This window comes from Meleagris gallopavo, chromosome 1, assembly GCF_905368555.1.
Source record: "Meleagris gallopavo chromosome 1, MGAL_WU_HG_1.1, whole genome shotgun sequence".
In the NCBI taxonomy this organism is placed as follows: Eukaryota; Metazoa; Chordata; class Aves; order Galliformes; family Phasianidae; genus Meleagris; species Meleagris gallopavo.
Genome location: NC_139404.1, coordinates 113,893,957 through 113,914,956, shown reverse-complemented (window position 1 = coordinate 113,914,956; position 21,000 = coordinate 113,893,957). Strand labels below are relative to the sequence as shown.

At 50.0% G+C, this 21,000-nt stretch overlaps 1 protein-coding gene across 1 annotated transcript; it reads left to right on the top strand.

Moving 5' to 3' along the window:
- The first annotated feature begins 3,221 nt into the window (after positions 1-3,221).
- LOC146545580 (maestro heat-like repeat-containing protein family member 2B) lies at positions 3,222-13,832 on the top strand. Its single transcript, XM_085223828.1, has 31 exons — positions 3,222-3,246; positions 3,547-3,668; positions 3,822-3,944; positions 4,084-4,249; positions 4,405-4,503; positions 4,682-4,833; positions 5,197-5,340; positions 5,836-5,928; positions 6,207-6,276; positions 6,392-6,505; positions 6,591-6,664; positions 7,084-7,203; positions 7,347-7,454; positions 7,644-7,803; positions 7,929-7,969; positions 8,206-8,347; positions 8,762-8,814; positions 9,021-9,128; positions 9,379-9,498; positions 9,693-9,815; positions 9,951-10,106; positions 10,332-10,454; positions 10,725-10,804; positions 11,219-11,354; positions 11,471-11,563; positions 11,893-11,988; positions 12,167-12,290; positions 12,488-12,597; positions 13,040-13,192; positions 13,449-13,603; positions 13,760-13,832. Exons 1-31 carry the CDS (start codon positions 3,222-3,224, stop codon positions 13,830-13,832), a joined length of 3,456 nt encoding a protein of 1,151 aa, XP_085079954.1.
- Positions 13,833-21,000: the final 7,168 nt, after the last annotated feature.

The window sequence follows — 21,000 nt, the reverse complement described above, 5'->3', positions numbered from 1 at the left end:
AAAGTTGGCTGGTGTGGAAAGCTCCCTAGGTAATCGCATGAGAGTCAAATAAGGGTCAGAAGAACTGTAAATGAGCAACAGCAGGCAGGGCTTGCAGCTGCTAGCATGATGGACTGATGGGAACTGGAAGCTTCTGAACACTGCTGGGACAATCACAAGGAAAGACAGCAGCGAGACGTGTGGGAGATGAAGACCTCCAAGGAAAATCTGTGAATGAGTTGTTCCTGCGTCATGGCTGGTGGGACAGCAAGCAATGAAGGTCACAGCTCCACAAGCCCAAGGAACAGGGAAAGAGAAGGAAGATGTCTCTGAGTAGCAGATGTAGAGTCTTTAGTGCAGAGTAGAGATGGAATCGTGATTTAATGATTTTTACAGTCATCTGGAAAAAAAAAACCCAGATCCTTCCAAATGGTGAAAAGAAGAATTTAAAATATATATATATATATATATATACCTTTAACAGTTATATAATGTTGATTCCAATTTTCTTTTTAGTAATGTGATGTTTTACTGGTGACATCTCATATTTCTCAATAGCTTCTCCTTTTTGAAAGAGCACAGGAGAGAGTACGTTTGCCATAGAATAGGGCTTTGAAGAGCCATATGGTTTGTAAAGCCACCGAATCAACTTTGGCATTTCAGAGCTACTTTCCCTTTCCACAGTTACTGTTATGTCACTAGAATCCACACAAAATATATAGAAAGAAGGTAAGTTGTCTTGAACTTCAAGACACTAAAGGCATTCCTGAATCTATCGTTTTTCATAGCGCAATTGATTTGGAAAAAAAAAAAATCTATTAATGCTATTAAACATTCATATTTAAGGAGAATTCTTTTTAAAAATCAGGCATGTGAATGTGCTTTTCTTAAAAAAAATCAAACTGAGGTTTGTCTGGTGGTGTGATGCTGTGAGAACATGCATTAAGCAATAAGATATGACAGAGAGCACAGTTCTGAAGGCTAAAATATGACTAAAGGTGCAGTATGAGTCACAAGGCTGAAGGAATAGAGATTTCAGCTCGTGGGGCAAGGCAGTCATCTCCTGAAAATGGACGGCCTAAAGTGACTTACGATTATTGTAAAAACTATGGAAGAAATGTAATGCTACCATTAACTACAGATTCTCATATCTCAAGTCCCTTTATTAGCTGGTTGAAGGTAAGCACACGCAAGAGAAGCTGTTGCCTGAGGACTCTGAAGCTCTGTATGTTGGCCCTGTCTCAGGCCATTATTATAAACAACTTCTTTGGCAACTGAATTGCTAGTGTTTCATGGCTGGAGTTATTCAGAGATGTGTCTTACAGTGTAATAAAACTCTTCGAGGCTTATTGGAGATACAACTGATTAAGCTCTGAAGCAGAGCAGGAGCTCCATAGCACAACTTATGTGTCCCAGGAGATGCCTGGCAAGGACCAGCAGAAATACCTCTACAAGCCAGGGCTCATAGTTTACTTACAGTTTCCAACTCAGCTGACGAAACAGTTTCATCACTGTTGCACTATCACTAAAGAGGTATAACTAAGATTTTATCTACATATTTACTGAAAAGTATGAATTCTAGTTGTTCAATTCTTTAACTTCCTCATCCCATTCACCTCAGCTCAGATCCAGCTTATCTAGATCCCTCTGAATGGCCTCCCTAACCTCAGGCAGATTGATGAGGGTACTCTCAATAAGTTTGCAGATGACATCAAGTTGGGAGGTAGTGTCAACCTGCCTGAGGGTAGGGAGGCCCTTCAGAGGTTCAACAAGGCCAAGTGCTTGGTCCTGCGCTTTGGCCACAATAACCCCATGCAGTGCTATAGGCTTGAGGTTGAGTGGCTGGATGATTGTGAAGAGGAAAAGGACATGGGGGTGTTCGTTGATGCTCAGCTGAACACGAGCTGACACTGTGCCCAGGTGGCCAAAAAGGCCAATGGCATCCTGGCCTACATTAGAAATAGTGTGGCCAACAGGAGCAGGGAGGTGATCTGTACTCAGCACTGGTGAGGCTGCACCTCAAGTACTGTGTTCAGTTTTGGGTCCCTCACTACAAGAAAGACATTGAGTCCCTGGAAAATGTCCAGTGAAGAGCAACAAAACTGGTGAGGGGTCTGGAGCACAAATCTTTTGAGAAGCAGCTGAGCGAGCTGGGATTGTTTAGACAGGAGAAGAGGAGGCTCAGGGAAGACTTCATTGTACTCTACAACTGCCTGAAGGGAGGAGGGGTGATGAGGAGGGGTTTGGCCTCTTCTCCCAGGCAACAAACAGGACCTGAGGAAATGGCCACAAGTTGTGCCAGAGGAGGTTTAGATTAGACATAAGGAAGAACTTTTTCTCTCAGAGAGTGGTCAGGCACTGGAATGGCCTGCCCAGGGAAGTAGTGCAGTCTCTGTCCCTGGCAGTGTTCAAGAGGCATCTGGATGAAGAGCTACAAGATATGATTTAGTAGCTTGTGGTAGCAAGGGTAATGGAAGGATGGTTGGACTAGATGATCTTGCAGATCCTTTCCAACCTTGTGATTCTATGATTCTATGATTCTATGATTCTATGATCAGCTCCTCCACCACCAGTGTCAGAAAGTTATCATCAATACATTGCAGGAACCACCTGGACCTTGTGTGCCTGGCTGTGTTACTTTGCCAACAGGTATCAGGATGGTTGAAGTCCCCCATAAGTACCAGTGCTGAGAATCACAAGACTACTTCCAGCTGTTTGTAAAAGGCCTCGTTCACTTCCTCCTCCTGATCAGATGGCCTGTAGCATGCACCCAAAACAGTGTCGCCTATGTTAACATCTCTGACACGTGCCCCTGGAAGACAGCAAATCTCTCTGAAGAGATTATCTGGGCAGCAGATGGGGGCCCCAGTACCTCCCAGCATAGAGTCCCCAGTCACTAAGACAATGCCGGGCAACGGTGCCTGGCAGCTGCTCCCCGGCCAGGGCACTCCCTCATCTGCTCAGGTGATTCCCTGCTTCAGTGTGGAATGTGTCCACCCTGGAGCCAAGTTCCTCACAAAAACGAGCTGTGTTTTGGGGCCTGCAAGGTTGCCCTGCATGCGGTCTGCTCCCCAGCCCAGGGCACATCATTCTCTGTGAGGTGGCACTCCTCAGTGTGATGTCACAATTGCTGTCACTTTTGCCCGCGGCAGCGGTGGGAGCGGTGGCTCAGTCCGCTTGTGGGACGCGCAGGAAGTGAACCCAGAGAGAGTGTTGTGTCTATCTGGAAACATCCTGCTGTGATGGAGCGGCTGAGAGCCCTTCGAGGTGAGGCCCCTCCACCTCTTTGGACACCGTGACGCTGCCCGAGCACGTGTGTGCCTCCAATGCCTGTTTAGGATGTGCCAGCAGCACTGCCCTTGCTCTGCTGAGTGCAGCTGCCCACCGTGGTTTCCCCAGTACCCCAGCAACGGGAAGGCTCTCTTCCCTCTACCTGCTGACCACACATGTGCCAGCACAGCCCACCCCCACTGTGGGGCTGGAGGAGCGTTCCTCCCAAAGCTGGCCGGATGCTCGGCCCTGGCTCCAAGCAACACCAGCGACAGCTGCTCTGCTCTTTCCTTCCAGGTCTCTTTGCCTGTGTGGGCTGCATGCCCAGACGTACACGTCGCAGGGAGAGAGGCAGGGTGGAAAGCCCTGTCTTTGCCTCTGCTGTGACTTTACTGCTGCAGCGCCTGCAAGACCAGGAGGTGAGCTGGGGATGTCCAATCATCAGACCCTGGCCCAGTGCCACGGTTCCGTGGGTGCCAGGCCCCGGCAGCACATCGGCATAGCGATGGGTGGCAGCGGGCCGCTCCCCAGGAACAAGGGCAAAGCAAAACATGACCTATCTCTGTCCCCAGGGTGACCGAGCGCAGGCGTACTGCGAGCTGGAGCACGTCCTGTGGGAAGATGACAGCCGCCCGCCATGTGGAGTGGTGAACCGGCTGCTGGCAGAGGTGTCCCAGGACCTGACAGCAGCCCAGGTGAGAGGTCACTCCTGAAGGCAAAGGGAGCCATCTGCCCGCGCTGGTGTTCTGCTGGCGGACGGTGGTGGCTTAGCCTTTCCAAGGGAAGGTCTCGGGCAGTCTCCTGTGCCGTGTGTCACCAGTGACTCTTTTTCAGGGCGTGATGGACAGCGTGAGAACGGCTGCCAGCAATGTCCTGGTGGCTCTGGCCCGGACACACTTCTCCTTGGTGATGGCCGAGCTCCAGGGCCACCTGAAGGCCACACGGGAGATGTCCAAGGAGTTTGTGCTTGTCACCCTGAGCAAACTCTTCAGCAGCTATGGTAGAGTGCCCTCAGCCTCCTGGCATCTGTAACAACCGGGGGAAGGGATCTCTCCCCTTGCGCATGATCTGCGTAGAGCTGGGGGATGCAGGGCTGCAGCCTCTCCTCCCTCCCTGCTGAGGCTCTGACCGTGCCCATCTCCTTCCTCTCTGCAGCTCCACAGTGCATCTCCTTCATGTGGCTGACGCTGGCTGGCCTGCGTAGTGTGGTGGGCCAGGTGAGGAGCGGCCGGACCCTGCGCATTGCTTGTGCTGGTGAGTGCCAGCCCCAGAGTAGCGGGGCTTGGGACAATCCTTGCACCTTGCCCTGCTGCAGACTCTCAGGGGCTCCCTTTTATCCTGTGTTTTTTTGTTTGTTTGTTTGTTTGTTTTCTTCTTAGTTTCATTTTTATTTTTAAATTAATTATTTGTTGTTGTTGTTTTGTTTTTCCAGTTGTGAAACAATGGTTGGAAGGAGTCAAGGTTCACTTGTGCTCTGGAAAGCAATGCCCCTGGCCTCTTATGGAGAAAGAGCAGATTTATGAGAAACTTTACCAGCTCTTCTGCTCTGTCCTGAACAACTGGCAGGACTGCAAGGAGGAAAAGGTGAGCACTGCTGCATTCTCAGCCCAGGATGGCGGCTGGGGCATCCATGATGGCAGCCCTGTCAGTGTCCAGCAGGCTGAGAGCAGAGGGGTGACAAGAGGGAGTGGGAGGACTCTGCAAAGGGCCCCAAACTGGCTCTGTGCTCAGGGCTGAATCTCCTTGCCAGGAAGCAGCCACATGTCACAGCACTGTGGCAGGGAGAACTGGGGATGAGGGTGTGGGGAAAACCTGCCTGCCCTCCAGAGCAAGCCCATCTCCTGCTGGGCACAGGGGCATCGGGAAGGGGAAGGGAAAGAGAAAGCCCTCTCTGTAGGAGGGCAGACCTTCAGTCTTTTATGCTGGGCCTCTGCCATCCCTCTCCAGGACAAACAGGCCGTCCTCGAGGCCGTGGCTTCCATGATGGCTGTCCTCCTGCAAGAGGAACTGCACCGAAAGCACATCTGGGAGCAGATCCTTTGGCTTGTGCACCAGTATCAGGAGGTCCAAGACACCTGCAGGGGGACCAAGGTGAGACGTTGTGCTGGGCTCAGTGTGGACATGGGGCCAGGACCAAGAAGGGTCAGTGGGATGCAGAGAGCAGGCGGGAAGCCCTTGGAGAAAGAAGGAACAGGTGTTCAAGGGAGGTCTGAGGCTTCCTGGGCTCTTCAGTGAAGGAAGAGTGAAGGAACCTGGACAGGGCCAGAAAGAAGCAAAGAGTCACTCCTGGGGATGGGAGGCTTCACCACCATCACTGTTGGGCTCTGAATGCCTGAGGAGTTCTGTGCTAACAACTAGGAGGACCACGTCCAGGTGTATCTGATGGGGGAGAAGAGGGCAAAAAATGCCCAAGCAGGGCTTGGTTGTGAGCAGAGAGTCTCTCTTGGTGCTGCTGGGAAGGGGGGACAAACCAGAATGCCTGTGCAGGAGCTTCTCCCTGTGGACAAACCACTGGGAATCAGTTTTGCTAATCCCAAGTGGCTAGATGTGGCTTCAGCCCTTTCTTCCTCTCCTGGTCTCTTGCAGAGCCTCACTATCTTCCTGGAGGCCTTAGAGGGAGTTCAGTCCGTTATCCCAGAGGACAAGTTTCTGGCCATCACCAGAGTCGTGTTCTACCAGGTAAGGGAAGCCTATCCTTGCGCCCACAGCAGTTTCCCCTCTTGGCTAAGTCTCAGGAGGACTGCAAAGCTCCAAGCCTATGATGGCCGCTCAGCCTTAGCTCCTGCATGCCTGTGGCTCCTCCAGAGCCATGCATGTTCCCCTGGAGCAGGCTGTGTTTTGTCTGCATCTCCTCTTCCTGAGACTGCCAAGGGAGACAAGAGCTGGCAGCGCAGTTTCTTTTCCATACTCAGTGATGATGTGATTTTCTCAAATGTTCCCACACCTTGTTCCCACAGCTCTCTGATGACACCAAACAGCACAGCGAGGCTGACAGAGCAGAGCTGACCCACTGCATTCTGCTGCAGGGTAAGGAGAGGAAATTTGGTGATGGTTGGCGGTGCCCTGGCCAAAACCTCTCTTGCAAACCTCTGGAACAGGCGCGAGTTTCTTGATAACACAGTGTGGGATTTCCTCCCTGCAGCCCGAATCTGCCCAGAGGAGACAGTCCTGTTTCTGCAGTCGCAGCTGGGTGGTCAGAGGAAGGACAGTTGTGTGGCAGCCCTGGGTCTGCTCGGTGCTCTGGCTCGCTCTGACGGTCAGTACCACGGGTTGGGACTTCCAGGGATCCCTTTTGCCATCTAGGTTGTGCCTCCATGTATGCTTCTGTGCATCTCTTGCAGAGCCCGCAATCACAGAGAAGCTGCCCCAGATTGTGGAGGCTGTGCAGTGTCTGTGCAGTGATCCCAGGACCAAGGTGAGCTGATGTGGGAAAGGAAAGCACTGTTGGGGTGGTAGGGATACCCTTTCCCTCGGGGCAGGGGCTGGTGAGGCTGTACTAGAAGGACTCAGACCCTGGGAAGTATTTCCATTCTCCTTTGTGTCCTCTGAGAGCCCGATGGCAAGAAGTGACGCTGCTGCCAACACGGGCAGGGCTGGGGTGCTAGGGAAGGTGCTGGGGCATTGAATGCATGGTCGCAATGTTTCCTGTGGGGTGAGCAGGCAGAGTGGAGCGGGCAGGTCCCTGTGCTGCGCATGGAAATTGCACAGCCTGGTGTTAAGGCCTGGCCTTCACCTCAGGGCCAAGGCTTCTCCTCTGCTCTTCTTGTCTCTGTGTATGCCCGAAGGGCAAAAAAAAAAAAAAAAGAAATCAAACCCACAATTGAACCCTGGCAGGTGAGGAGGGCCATTCTGCACTTCATGAAGGATCTGCTCAATGCTGATGCCTGGAGCTGCTCAGCCTGGGATGTGGTGGGACACATCTTCAATGAGTTCAGCTGCACCACAGGAAGAAGGGTAAGGACAGTGAGCAGCATCTTCCTTTGGAAAACCCATGCTGCTCAGAGGCTGGCACAGAAGCAGCAGTGGGGCCACACCTGAGCCTCCTGAGAGGCTCCTGAGAACTGAGAGTAACCAGCAACAACACCACTGTTGTGCAGGCAGCCGGAGATGTTTCTGCCCAGGAAGCCCAGGAAGAAGGAGCACTCCAAGAGTTGTGCATGGACATCCTGGGGTCTCTGGATGTCTCCGTGAGAGGGATGACCAAAGTAAGTCACACTCTGCCCTGCTGCCACTCCTTGCCTTTGCACCACGTGTTCCTTGTCCCCTTCCAATACCCCAGGTCTCTCCTCCAATGTGCTCTGAAGCACACACGACTCAGGAAAATTCACAGAGTCCTCTTCATCTCTGAGTGGAGGCAGGAACGCTGACACGCTCAACTGCCTTGTTCCCCACAGCTCCTGTGGCCACGGCTGCTGCTGTACGTGGTGCCAGCCCAGTACACCGGCATGCTTATCCCGGTATCCCGCTGCGTCCAAGCCTTGGCTGAGAGAGGGGACCTGACAGTGCAGGAGATAGAAGAACTGGATCCCCATTTCCTCAGCTCCATGTTTCAAGGTAGGAGCAGAAATTCCCCTCGTGAGCTCCGTTGAACTGTGTTAGCATCCAGAATGTACAGCAGAGGTGTACATGGCCGGGCACGGCGTGTCTGCATCTCACTCAGCACTTCTTTCTCCCTGCAGGCCCACTGCTGACTCCCCAGATACTCCTGGCACGTCTGCTGGTGAGTAGATGCTCCAGAGACCAGTGCCACAAGCCTCAAGGAGGAAGCAGCATGGGCGGGTGTGCCAGCACCCGCCTCACCCCTGGGGATGCTGTTCTCTACCTGGGCTTACAGCACCATGGGCAAAGCTGCTGGCTGCTCCGTGCCCTCCAGAGCAGAGCCAGGCTGCTTCCCTCCTGGAGGAAGCCACCGCCCTTGCTGCAGAAATGACCCTGCTTCTCCTTGCTCTCGCTCAGGTGGTGGCAGGGAGCCCTTTTGCAGGCAGTGAACTCCAAGCCGCTGCCTTGCTGCTTATCCAAAACCTCCACAGCAGGATCCACAGAGCTGTGGGGGCCATGTGGGCCGCTGAAATCCCCCTGCTGCTGCAGTGCCTCAAAGGTAAAGTGCTCGTGGGAAGGGATGGGCGGAGGTGGAGGAAGAGGGGGCAGAGGAAGGGGAAGAGTGAAAATGCAGCTCTGCAGCGTGGCAGAGGGGAAGTGTTGCCTGCAGCCCACTGCTTGCTGTGCTGCTGTTTCCATTCTAGGGAGACAGCACTGAGGCCCAGGGAACTTTTCCCCAAGGCATCTGCCCATTCCAGGGCATGCATAGGCTCTTCAAGTCCCCTGAGACAGCTGTCTTGGAGCCATTAGTTAAGTGCTCCTGTTGGAACAGTGTTTGTGCGGAGGGACAGGTCATTGTGGGGGGGGTACAGGCCCCAGCTTGGCAGTGCTGAGTCAGGCAAAGCCAGGTTTGCTGCTTTTCTTCTTTTGTGGCTTGATCCCAAGCAAGAGTTTTTTGCTTCTTGCTGTGCAGGGAAAGATGAGAGCTTCATGGACTCTACAGAGTGGGAGCATCGTCTGCTAAAGGTAGAGCATTGTTGGGAGGCACGGTGCAGAGAAGTGCTTGCATGCCACAAGGAGCCCCACCCCCATACAAGCCAGGGAGGGAATGCTGGGGGGAGCTGGCAGAGGGACTGTTGTTGAGGCACCTCTCCCCAGAAGGCTGCAGCAACTTGGGAATGTGGGAAGAGGCAAAGGGCAAGGGAACATTGGCTTTTCCTGCTCTCCAACAGTTCCTGAGGGAGTCGCTGGACACCATGGAGGACGAGGCCTGGACCAAGGCCCTGAGCTGCGAGCTAAGCCGGCAGCTGAGCAGTTCTCCCAGCAGCTCTGGAGAAAAGGTAGGTTGCCCTCGGCTCTACCCAGCGGTGCAGCTGCAGGTGCCCAACTGGGGCTGGGGCTGCTCCTGCTGCTTCTCCAGCCCGTTCCCCCCAGAGGGCCTTTGCCTGCAAACTGCTTGGGGGCTGGCTAAAGCTCGGCCCTGCAGCTGCTCTCAGCAACTCCCAGGGAGCGTGGGTCCTTCCCACCTGGCCCTCTCCCAGCCAGTCACGTTGCTACCACATCCCAACTTATTCCTCCCTTCCCATGCAGTCTTTCCTGTACAAGGCTCTGGGCACAGTTCTGGGAGCTTGTAAGGAAGTCCTCTACGTCCAAGAGAAGCTGCTGCAGCACCTGGAGGGAGCAAATGCAGAGGAGCCATCTGAGGCCCAGGTGAGCTTTCCTTCCAGATTCTGCGAGCATCCCCGCTTCGTCCCTGGGGCAGAGGGCTTCTCCTGGCCCTGTTCCAGGCCTTTCAATCTCCTCCCTGCTGCTGCTTCCCTCAAGTGAGGACCAGCCCGGCCACCGTGGCTGGCTGCGTCAGTAGGTTCAAGCCTGCGCCAACTGCCCCTTGTTGTTTTGTGCAGGGAATGATCTCTCTTGTCAGCCATGCTGCTGAGAGCAACTTCCACATAGTCCTGGACACACTCACCATGTTTGCGTCCAGGCTGTGCAAAGGCCGGAATAGTAGGATTTCCAGGCGCAAGAAGGTAAAGTGTTATGGGTTTCCATCTTGGCATTCTTCTGCCTTATTTTCACAGCAGCTCCTGCCTTGGGAGCCCAGGTGCATCGCTGGGCACTGGGGGCCATTGAGCGAGTGTCTCAAGGCATTTCTCCCTTCACAGATGGAGCTGAACAGCACGAGAGCTCACGCCACACGCAGCGCTCTCATCCTCGCCCATGGCAGCTTGGCACTGCAAGCCTCCAAGGAACAGCTGCTTGCCCGCCTGGAGGGAGACATTGTGGGCAACATCCTGCTGCTGTACAGCTGCAGCTGCCAGGTGAGAGCTCAAAGCATGCCAGGGTGTCAGAGCGCCCAGCTGCAGCCCCTCCACGTGGGGGGATACCCATTTCAATGGGCCTTCTCTTTCCAAAGGTCCCTTGGGGAACGGTTTGTGCCCAGATGAAGATCCAAGCCCTTCCCTTAGCGTTGCCCCCACGTGTCCCCCTTGCAGCCCTTGGCCCTTCCCTCAGTTCAAAGAATGTTCTTCTCTCTTGGGCCTCAGGACTTGCAGAACAAGCTCGCGCTGGTGCAGAGCATCACTGACTTCAGCTCTGCCTTCTATGCTGTGGGTGGCTCCACCTTCTTTAACCCCTTTTTGAAGAGCAGGCTGCTGGAGATCCTGATGGTGAGTGCCTAGAGCCAGGGCTCTCTGCAGAGGAGTTTTGGGCTGTGCCACGGGGCTTGCTCCCCTGGAGCCATACAGGCCTCCCTCAGCCACACGTCTCCAGCTGGTGGGGACTTTGGGTGCTAGGTCCACCAGCTGTGGAGTTGCTGCATCTTGTAGTGCCTTGGTGGGAAATGTGGAAGTGATGGGGCTGGTGTGTGGCAGTTGTGTCGCACAAGAGCTCTCACATGCCCCTTATCCACTTTGACAATGTCTCTCTGGTACTTGCAGGACTTGCTGAAGAAGTATTACTTGGGCACCCGTGTATCCCCAGTGCCCCTCAAGGTAGTTCTGGCCCTGGAGCAGCTGAGGTAAGGATTGGAGCCTCTGGAGTGGCCAGGCAGGAAGGTGGTCCCCCTTTAGGGTAGCTTCCGAAGGCCTGGAGGGGGTAGAGGGTGAGGAGCCACATCTACAAGAGAGATGGCTGGGCTGTTGTGCCCAGCTAAGCTCAGGTTCTGAGCAGAGAGAAAGGCCCTGGTGCTCCTGCCCCTGGCAGGGAAGAGAAGGGAGACCTGGGGTCTCCTTCCCTTCAAAGAGGGAGGTTGTTCACTGCTGCCGGGGCGGCGGCGAGTGCTGATGGAGCTAAAGACAGTGCTCAGCAGCATGGTCTGGGGGTGTTCGCTTTGCAGCTTTTGCTTAGGAGAATCTCAGATGTTGTCTGAACCACTCTGGAGAGCACTAGTAAAGGCTCTTTCTGTTTTCTCTTCCTTTTTTCCTCCTGTCAGCAAGCTGAAGCCTTCATTAGGAAGCAAGGACATGTGTGAAATGCTGACTCTGTGCTGCAAGAATATTGTGATGCACCCTTCAGCGAGGATGATGCTGAAGATCAAGAAGTTACAGCAAGCAGCACAGTACCTGCAGGTAACCTGCTGTAATTTTCCCAGCCACGTCTCAGTCGGAGCCCTTTCTCAGAATACACAACCTATGCTCTGGCAGCAGCCATGATGCCACACCTCAATCCCCTCTTCTGCTTTCAGCTTCAGCAAACCTCATTGAAAGCTCTGGGCCGGCTCATGGCGGTCCTGCTTGAGACAGGGACCACCCGTGGATTCTTCGAGAACATAGTCCATGTGAGTATGTGTGGGGCAAGGGAGAAAGCATGGTGCCTGCTGGCATGCCGGCTCACTGCGAGCTCAGAAATGGGCAGAGAAATGGGCCCTGCAGGGGAAAGGCAGGAGCCAGCCCCTGGCAGGCTACAGCTGAGGAAAAGCTCCTGGATTAGGAGGAAGGAGTGTCTGCAGAGAGCCGGGCCAGCAGTGCCAGTGCTCAGCAGAGCAGGGGGCTGCATGGAGCCACAGGGCAGGCCCTGAGTGAAAGTACCGGGAAAGGAGGGACAGAGAGAAGGATGGCAGAAAGGGAAAGAAAAGATGTCCTCAGTCATACAGATGCTCTGTTCCAGGTCCTGCAAAAATCAATGACATCAGACAACATGTGGGAGCGCGAGAGAGCCCTGCAGACCTGCTCCCAGCTGCTGGCTGCTTGTGAAGAACTTCAAGTGAGTAAAGAGCCCCAACACATGCCCCTGGCTCCCTCCCTGGTGCTCCTGAGCTGGAAGGCGAGCTCCGCCCAGCTGTGCATGCTGTGTCACCCATTGCGTGGGGAAGGCACAGGCGGGAGAAGCTAGGGAGAGCTGGGGCTGCCTACAACTTTGTTCCTGCCTCTCATTCCTGCAGGGGGGAGATGCCTGCAAGCACTTTGGCTCCTTGGTGGGATTTCTGGCACCTCTGACATGTGATCCTATGCCCACATCCCGCCAGTTGGCTGCCACCTGCCTGAGCTCCCTTCTCCGAATCCAAGGTGAGTAGAGCGGCCATGCACCAGCCCTCCGCTCTCCTCCACAGCATTACCAGAACCCCACGGGCTGGGCCCTGTTTACAGGAGGGAGAGGCACTGTGCACAGCTGTCTTCTTGTCCCCACTCTGTCCTCTGTCCCCATGGAAAGAGGTTCCATTTCAAGAAGCATGACTTCCCTTTTCTCCCCGTGCTCTTTCCAGCCAAGGCAGCCAACAGAGTCATCAAAATGGGAGACATCGGGAGCCTGTGTGAGGGGCTGAATGACAGCAGCACCATTGCTCAGCTCCGGACCTTGTCCAAAATTGCAAGGGTAAGTGGACCCAAAAAGGGGTGGTAGGATCTCAGCGCGTAGGCTTCTGCACATTCCTCTACTCCCCCCAATCTCACCCACCATTTCCAGAATGAGCTGAGACCAATTTTCTCAGCAAGTAGCAGGAGGCGCTGAGCTATGTCTGGCCTTCAGGCGTGTGTGTGTGTGTGTGTGTGTGTGTGTGTGTATGTGTGCATGTGTGTGTGTGACTGTGGCTGCTAGGTAGGCTTTGCATGTAAGCAAACACCATGGGTGGAGCAGCTGAGAGAAGGCTCAACCGCCTTCCATATAAATAGCAGGGCATGGACAGCAGGAGCGTTGTGATTGCCGCCTGAATGAGCGGCAAGCTGCTGAACTAAGAACGCCCTCAAGACTGCTTTCTGTTTTGAAGAGCTGCCGCAGTGCAGTGATGAGATCTCTCCTGCTTCTCATTTCTCTGCAGATGGTGTGCAGAAACTTCCCCCTGGAACAAACTGTCGACTTCATGATGGCCATCGAGGATACCTTCCGGAAAGGCAGAGGAATGCGCGTGCGTGCAGCTGGGAAGTGGATGATCACCCTTCTGCTGATGTACGGGAAGGACATCCATTGGGACGTAAGAGACTTTCTTCCACGTGTCTTGGACTTTTGCTGGTTGTTGCAGTACGCCTTGTGCCATTTGCCTCTTGTGCTAAAGAAGCACAGACTGAGCACAAAGCCAGGGCTTGGACAGGATGATTGGTGTGAAATTTAGGCTTAGGACTTGGCAGTATGTCAAGGGAGCTGGCACTGCTCATGTGCTGAATGTCCGTGGTTACTTACTGCAGAGTCAAGGATGCAGCAAGTCATTCTTTCTTCCCTTCTTCTTTCAGGCGGCACTGATTGTCTACATCCTGCGCAGCTGCATGTCATCCATGAAGCAGAGCACGTTCATGCCCTTCCTTTGCCAGGCAATGGTCATCCTCACCCGCTGCCATGCAGAGGTCACAATTGACAACTTCTTCCAGCTGCTTGAGCCAACAGACAGGTACTGGCACTCCTGCCTTTGCTGATGCTGTGGTCCCATTTGTAGCTTGCCTCTTTTAGAGGGATCCAAGGAGGAAGCAGCTTTTTCTTTGTTACTCTCAAAGTCTGTTTGAGGTGAAAATTACTCAATCACAACTTGAGAATCTCTTTTTTCTAGCGAGACGTGGAGGAGAATAAGAGAGTTTTATCTTCGAGAGTGGAGACGGGAGAAGAATGAAAAGAAACGCTGAACTAATTTTTTTTTATGTATTATAAATGTTTTATAAATTTGTATATGTATATATTTTACATGTATATATATATTATGTATTTTATATGTATATATATTTTATATGTATATATATTATATATTTTTATATGTGTATATATTTTTATATATTATTTATTAAATATTTTTAAATACTAAAATCCTGGCTAAGAAGTGCAAAGAGTTTTTTTTTTTTTACCAAGTCTTCATTTTAATAGCTGCTGTAGATCATCTCCATACCAGTTACATCATGAACTGGTCTGCAAGGGGAGCAAACTTCCCACAGCAGAGCTTGTGTCTGCACAGGGATGGGCATTTCTACAGGATGCCAAAACCCCTGCCGTGGCTATGTTGTGTCTCCTGCAGAATATCTTCCAAACACATGGCTTGCCAAAGCAGATTACTTTGTTGTTCACACTCAGAGCTCTTCCTGTGTTTTGACTTAGAGGTACAGGTCTCTTTCTCTCTGAACTTTTGGAGAATTCACTTCAGCCTAGCCAGGTGGTTTGACATGCATCCTCTCACTCCTGCTTGGTTATTTTTCCACTTTTGACTCTGCTTGTGTCATGTGTATTTCTTTATCTGGCTGCTTACTTATTTATTGCATCTTCCTTCATGGCGTATTTCCATTTCCTTGCATTTGCAGACAAAGAGTAAGTCCTGCCGTGCCCATCTTTCTCCATGTCAGATGACACATTCTGTTCTTGCCTGTCTCCCTGTCATTTCTCTGTGTCTCCTTCATCCTTGGCCTTTCTCCGAGCAGCAGGTTGAGGCCAGCTGCCTCTCTGGCAGCACCCTTCCAGATCATCTCTGCCTGACGCTCATGTTCTCTTTCACCCCTCTCATTCTCATTCTTTCTCTTTTGCTTCACTCATCCTTGCCCCTGCTGTGTAGGTGATGGCCACTGCTGAAGGTGCTGACGTTTCACCACTGCACATCACCTCCCCTTCCACAACAACTGTTTTATTTGTTGTTTGCGACATTTCCAAAATCCCATATGGACCTTACAGCGATGAGGTAGTGCTGGGTTATGCGATGAAAGACTGCTGTCTCCCAGATGTGGAAGAACCAGAGACCCATGGACTGGGGTATTCTAACCCTTCCCTGTGCTGTCACAGGAGGTGACTAGCCCCATAGCTGCGGGCCCCTGCAAGGGGCTGGGGAAAGGCTCTAAAGGCACCTATGACCACCTTTCTTCACCCCAATCATTGCTTGGAATGTAGAATAGAGCACCTTGAAATCTCAACATGAAGGAGGAACCAGAGGTTGGAGAGGAAGGAATAATGGATAGAAGGGGAGTTACCATTGGTGAAGCCTTACTGATTATCACCAATCACCTCGTCTTTATTTTCCATGTGCCTTAGTATGGCCTTCAGGAGGATCTGCTCCATGATCTTGCCAGGCACAGAAACGAGACTGTCTGGCCTGTGGTTCCCTGGATCTTCTTTTTTTGCTTTCTGGAAAATGGGGGTTATATTTCCCCTTTTCTAATCGGGGGGAACTTCACCACACTGCCATGAGCTCTAAAAAACGATGGATAGCAGCTTGTCAACTTCATCCACCAGTTTCTCTGAGAACTCGTTGAGTCTGCAAGGGTTCTGCAGAGGCACCCCAGGCTTTGAGGCAGGCTTCCTCCTCTTGTTAGTCTTTCTCATGGCAGTTTTCCTTTTCTCGTTACTGCTTATACTGCTGGATACATCAGTGGGGGAGTTTGGGGCTGTCTGGCCTTGGACTGTGGATTCAATGCAGACTGCACATGAATCTGTCTGACTCTCTCTAGTTGTGCCTCCCTGATGGCACACAGTTCTGTTGTCTCAGTGTTTCCCTGGTGGAGGAAGCCGCAGACAGCCTCCTACCTTGACATTGGTTGTTCCAGTTCTGGCTGGGCTGGCTCCGAGGTAGCTGCTCTCGGTGAGCGAGTGAGTCATGATCGAAACAGAACTGCACGGTAATGCCAGAGGGGAACGGCAGCAGAACTGCGCCAGGACAGCCAGAACTGAGCAAGGGCCTTGGCACTCTGCGGAGAAGGACTGCCTCTGAGCACAGGGACAACCCACTCTGTCAGAAGGGGCCTTCAGTGCCAGAAAGACACAATTCATAAACCAGAGGGAGGGGGATGATACAGCTGGCCACCAGTTACCAGCTTTCATTTCACATTGCGGTTGCTGAAGTGCTTTTGGGGACTGTGGGTGACTGCAGGCAAAGGAAAATGGGGAAATCACAGAAACACAGGGGCTGGAAAAGACCTCAAAACATCATTGAGTCCAATCCCTCTATTTTCTACTGTATTTTTCTCTACAACAGTTTTCAAATTACAAAGAAGAAAATGTATCTTTTAAAAAGCAATGTATAATAGTATAGCAGGCAAGCTTCCTATTCAACGAGAAGTAGCCATATTTCTAGAGTAATTTAAGTACATTTTTTTCTCTAAATTTTGCTTAATTTACAATCAAACTTGTTTGAGCTTCAGAAATAGATGTAATTTGTGTTGTGGATGTGTGTAGGAATGGAAATAAAGATGACAAATAGTTATGAAAAATGTACTCATAGGTATGAAATATGATGCTCCACGGCTACACATGAGAGTAATCCCTAAGAAAATAGAAAATTAAAGCTACTGTTTTCCTATAAAGAGGCAAAAATAGAAAGGTGTTTTGTGCTGAACTGGAAGACCAACCATGACGTTGTAATGCCTGAAAACACAAGAAGGAAGTACATCAGGCAATTCCTGCATGTTCAAATACTGTGCTGGAATATAGGGCTAGGACTGTCATTGGCACTGAATTGGATAAACAAAAAAGCTGAGGAAGTGTTTAGAGAGAGACTATATTAGTGACTAGAGGTCCATGAAGATATCTGTTGCAGAAAAGAGAATAGTGTAATATTTAATGTGCGATGAATACACTTCTGGAAGCCTGTATTTGCTGTCCCTGTGTAATTCACAGAAAGGATGAAGTTCAGAAATTTTTTGACCATCTGCATGTATGAAATTTATAAAAGGCTGTGCATGTGCACTGAAAAGTGTTTGTGTCCACAAACTGGGAAAGGTTGTCTTGAATTAACAGACTCTGTAATGCTTGCCCATGTGAAATGGAATGAATAATCTCGAGAACCATCATGGACCAATTAAAGGTCAACGAGGGGATCAGGCCCAGTCAGCGCGGGTTTACGAATGGTAGATCCTGTCTGACAAACTTGATTTCATTCTGTGACAAGGTGACCCGCTTAGTGGATGAGGTTCAGGCTGTCGATGTGGTCTACCTTGACTTCAGTAAGGCCTTTGACACTGTCCCCCATAACATTCTCATGGAGAAGCTGGCTGCCCATGATCTGAATGGGTGTATACTCCTCTGGGTGAAGCACTGGCTGGATGGCCGGGCCCAAAGAGTCGTGGTCAATGGAGTTGGATCTAGTTGGTGGCCGATCACAAGCAGTGTCCCCAAAGGCTCAGTACTGGGGCTGCTTCTATTTAACATCTTCATTGATGATCTTGATGAGGGGATTGAGTGCACCCTCAGTAAGTTTGCAGACGACACCAAGCTGGGAGGGAGCGTTGATCTGCCAGAGGGCACTGCAAAGGGATCTGGACAGACTGGATTGATGGGCCAAGTTTAACGGCATGAGTTTCAATAGGGCCCAGTGTCGGGTCCTGCATTTGGTCGCAACAACCCCAGGCAACCCTACAGGCTTGGGGAGGTGTGGCTGGAAAGCTGCCTGATGGAAAGGGACCTTGGTGTTCTGATGGACAGTTGGCTGAACATGAGCCAGCAGTGTGCCCAGGTGGCCAAGAAGGCCAATGGCATCCTGGCTTGTATCAGGAATGGTGTGGTGAGCAGGATTAGGGAAGTCATCCTACCCCTGCACTCGGCATTGGTGAGGCCTCAGCTCGAATACTGTGTTCAGTTTTGGGCACCTCAGTACAGAAAGGACGTGGAGGTACTGGAGCAAGTCCAGAGAAGGGCAACGAGGCTAGTGAAGGGCTTGGAAAATCAGCCCTATGAGGAGAGGCTGAGGGAGCTGGGGCTGTTTAGTCTGGGGAAGAGGCAGCTTCCCCAACTCTCTTCCAGTACCTGAAAGGTGCTTACAGTGAGAGCGGGGTAGGTCTCTTCTCACTGGTGACAGGTGACAAGACGAGGGGAAATGGCCTCAAGTTGCGCCAAGGTAAGTTCAGGTTGGACGTTAGAGACACTTCTTTACAGAAAGGGTGGTTAAAAATTGGAATAGGCTCCCCAGGGAGGTGGTTGAGTCACCGTCCCTGGATGTGTTTAAGAGCCGTTTGGATGTGGTGCTCAGAGATATGATTTAGCAGAGGATTGTTAGAGTTAGGGTACTACAGTTAGGCTGCGGTTGGACTTGATGATCCTTGAGGTCCCTTCCAACCTGAGTAATTCTATGATTCTATGAAAAGGAAAGAATAGCTTTTCCTGCTGCAAGGAATATTTTGCATCAAGATAGAAAATGAAGTTCAACTGCCAGAGTGATCCACTCCTCTCCATTTTTAATGTTTCTTGTCATCTTTTATTCTTTACGATCAACAGCTATTATTACAATGACTCTTCAACCATTTGTGGAATGCACTTAGTTTTCATGTGCCTCCAGAAATTACATGCTTGCATTAAGATTTTTTAATTACTCAAATCATTAGAAATGCGCTGAGGATCTTCCTGTTTATGTTCCATCCTTGCAGACAGTCAAGGTCAGGCTGGATGGGGCTCTGAGCACTCTCATCTAGCTGTAAGTGCCCGCGTTCATTGCAGAGAGGTAGGGCCAGCCTTTAAAGGTCTATTTCTACTCAAACGATTCTATGATTCTATGGTTTTCACAAACCATCTCTTCATATTGTAATGAAGTACAGACTTGGGATACTGTACGCTGTCTTCCTGTATTGTTTTCACAGAGGCCATCATAGGTACTATTTTCTCCTCTTTTAGTATGTCCCTTTTTTCATCCAAATATACTGTTAGTCCTCTTTACCATTATTCGAAGTTAATTCTTTCACATGTTGTCTCTGTCCAAGATAACCTCACAAGCATTCTTTGTTTTTATGCTCTGGCTTCCTCAGTTAATGAGCAACATAAGTAACCCAGGCAGCCTTATATGAACAGTCTGCCTCTTTTTATCTACTTAAGTACCATTTTCATGTTTGTGACATTGACAGCTAATATCAGCAGAGTTTTCTATTTTCTTTCCATTAAAGCCCTGAATAATACAAGGACAGTCATCTTAGCGGGAAGCTGTGAGATGGACTCCTCTTCAGTGGACAAGTGCAGATAGAGAGCCAGACACGGACCTATATCTGTGTTATGTGACATGATCTCAAATTCTGTTTCTCACTTTGCAAAGATGTTTTCATTCGCTTTCAGAAAATAAGTTAGAGATGCATTAAGCCCTAAGCTTAGTTGGCTTAATACTGAACATAAAATTGAAAAGTAATGTAGGACTAAAGCATTGTCTTTAAGGTCAAATCACTCAACTCTCTGTATCATCTGATTATATTGCAGCCCCATAACTTCCCAGTTCAAATATTACGAAATAAAAGGATTATCTTATTTTTATGATGTCAGGAATCTTTCAACAAGAAGACTTGTCCTATGGCAATAAGCCTTTGCTTTGTTATCTCTGCAGGTATGAATGTGTGTGTTCTCCCACTACCTTGTCTGAATAATATAGACTGCTATAGTTACTGTAGTTAACAATGTTAACCAATCCAAATGTAACTGAAGGATTAAAATGTATGCTACTTGTGTGAAGGACAATCTGTACCATAGGATTTTTTAAAAAGCTGGTAATAGGGAAGGTGTTATAAAAATAAAAAAATAAAAATAAAATTAAATGTGTATTTTTCTCTATTGTGCTGTATCTGTTTTTTGTCAAAATGAATCTTCCTGATCTTGGTTTCAAGGTTTCTATTCTGTGTGCTTTTAAACCAAGGTCAAGCAGTAGGCAGCAGAGGAACCTTGAAGGTGTCATTGACTAGAAATACATAAGCTTTATAGCTACCCCACTAATTATTTATCATTCATAAAAAGAAATATAGATGGGCAAAATGATACACACTGTGTGCACACCAGAATGTCAAAGTACAGATGCTTAAGGGTATTTGGCAGTGCATGTGAGTATAGGTGTATGTTCATGAGTCAGTACAAATGTCTGTATGATTACATGCATTCCTATTTCTTTTTCTGTGTCTAGAATGAAATTGCTTTTGTGTGTGCTGCACTGCTCACACATACAGTCTAATAAGCCTGAGAAATCTGTGAAGGGAAAAATCATTTAATAAAGCTGTCTGTCTAGTATGATTATAAACTACTACATGTTTTTTCAAGGGTAACCTTGAAAAGCTGCTTCTCTTCATTAAAAATAAAGCCCTTGAAATGAGGCCTTACACCTGAGAAGGCAGACTTTTTTTTTGAGTGAAAAAAATAATTATTTTTATTTTAGTAAATCAGGCAAGGATTCCTTGTTCTGTTCTTCCTTAAATTTGTGATTGACATGAAGAAAAGGGTACAACATTCTTGTGCACATGAACAGTAAGTTATGACTTCTCATACATCATCTGTTTAATTTGAATTTAAAGCAGAGTGTATGAGAATGTTTAATGTACGTTCACATGTGGAAAAATAGAGTTTATTTGACTTCTGTGACTTCTGAAAGGCAGAGAGCTTTGCTTTTGCCAGACAGAAACAATGCAGAATTACATGTGGGAATCTCAGGAGAAATATTTTTGCATAAAGACAAACCTTCTGGCCCAAGTATCACCCTTTGCCCATCCCACCAGCTCAGGAGCTCTGCCCAACCTTCTGGACAGGCAGCCTCAATGGGATAGTATATGCTATAACCTTGCCTCCTAAGTTTTCCAGCACTGGTCAGTGTTGAAGTACACCATACTTCAGCCATCAGCAGTGGATCCAGATCTCTCTCCCTCCCTCTTTGCACCCAGGCACAAAGACCAACAGAAGCCACGGTGGGCAACTGGATCTAGGAACTGGGAAATGCACCTTCCAGCCCCATGGCTTGGATGTTCCTGCGAGGACGTGCTGCCAGCACTTTGTCTAAACTAGCAAGTAACACAAATCAGCAGGGCTGAAACAGTTGACACTGAGTACCTGACAAACATACCACTGGCATATCAGAGGAGGTTATGCCAGACA

Coding starts and splice junctions, on each gene's coding strand:
- LOC146545580 (XM_085223828.1), top strand. CDS start 3,222: ATGGAGCGGCTGAGAGCCCTTCGAG. Junction 6,506..6,590: donor TGCTCTGGCTCGCTCTGACG/GTCAGTACCACG, acceptor CATCTCTTGCAG/AGCCCGCAATCACAGAGAAG. Junction 10,455..10,724: donor GGCTGCTGGAGATCCTGATG/GTGAGTGCCTAG, acceptor TGGTACTTGCAG/GACTTGCTGAAGAAGTATTA.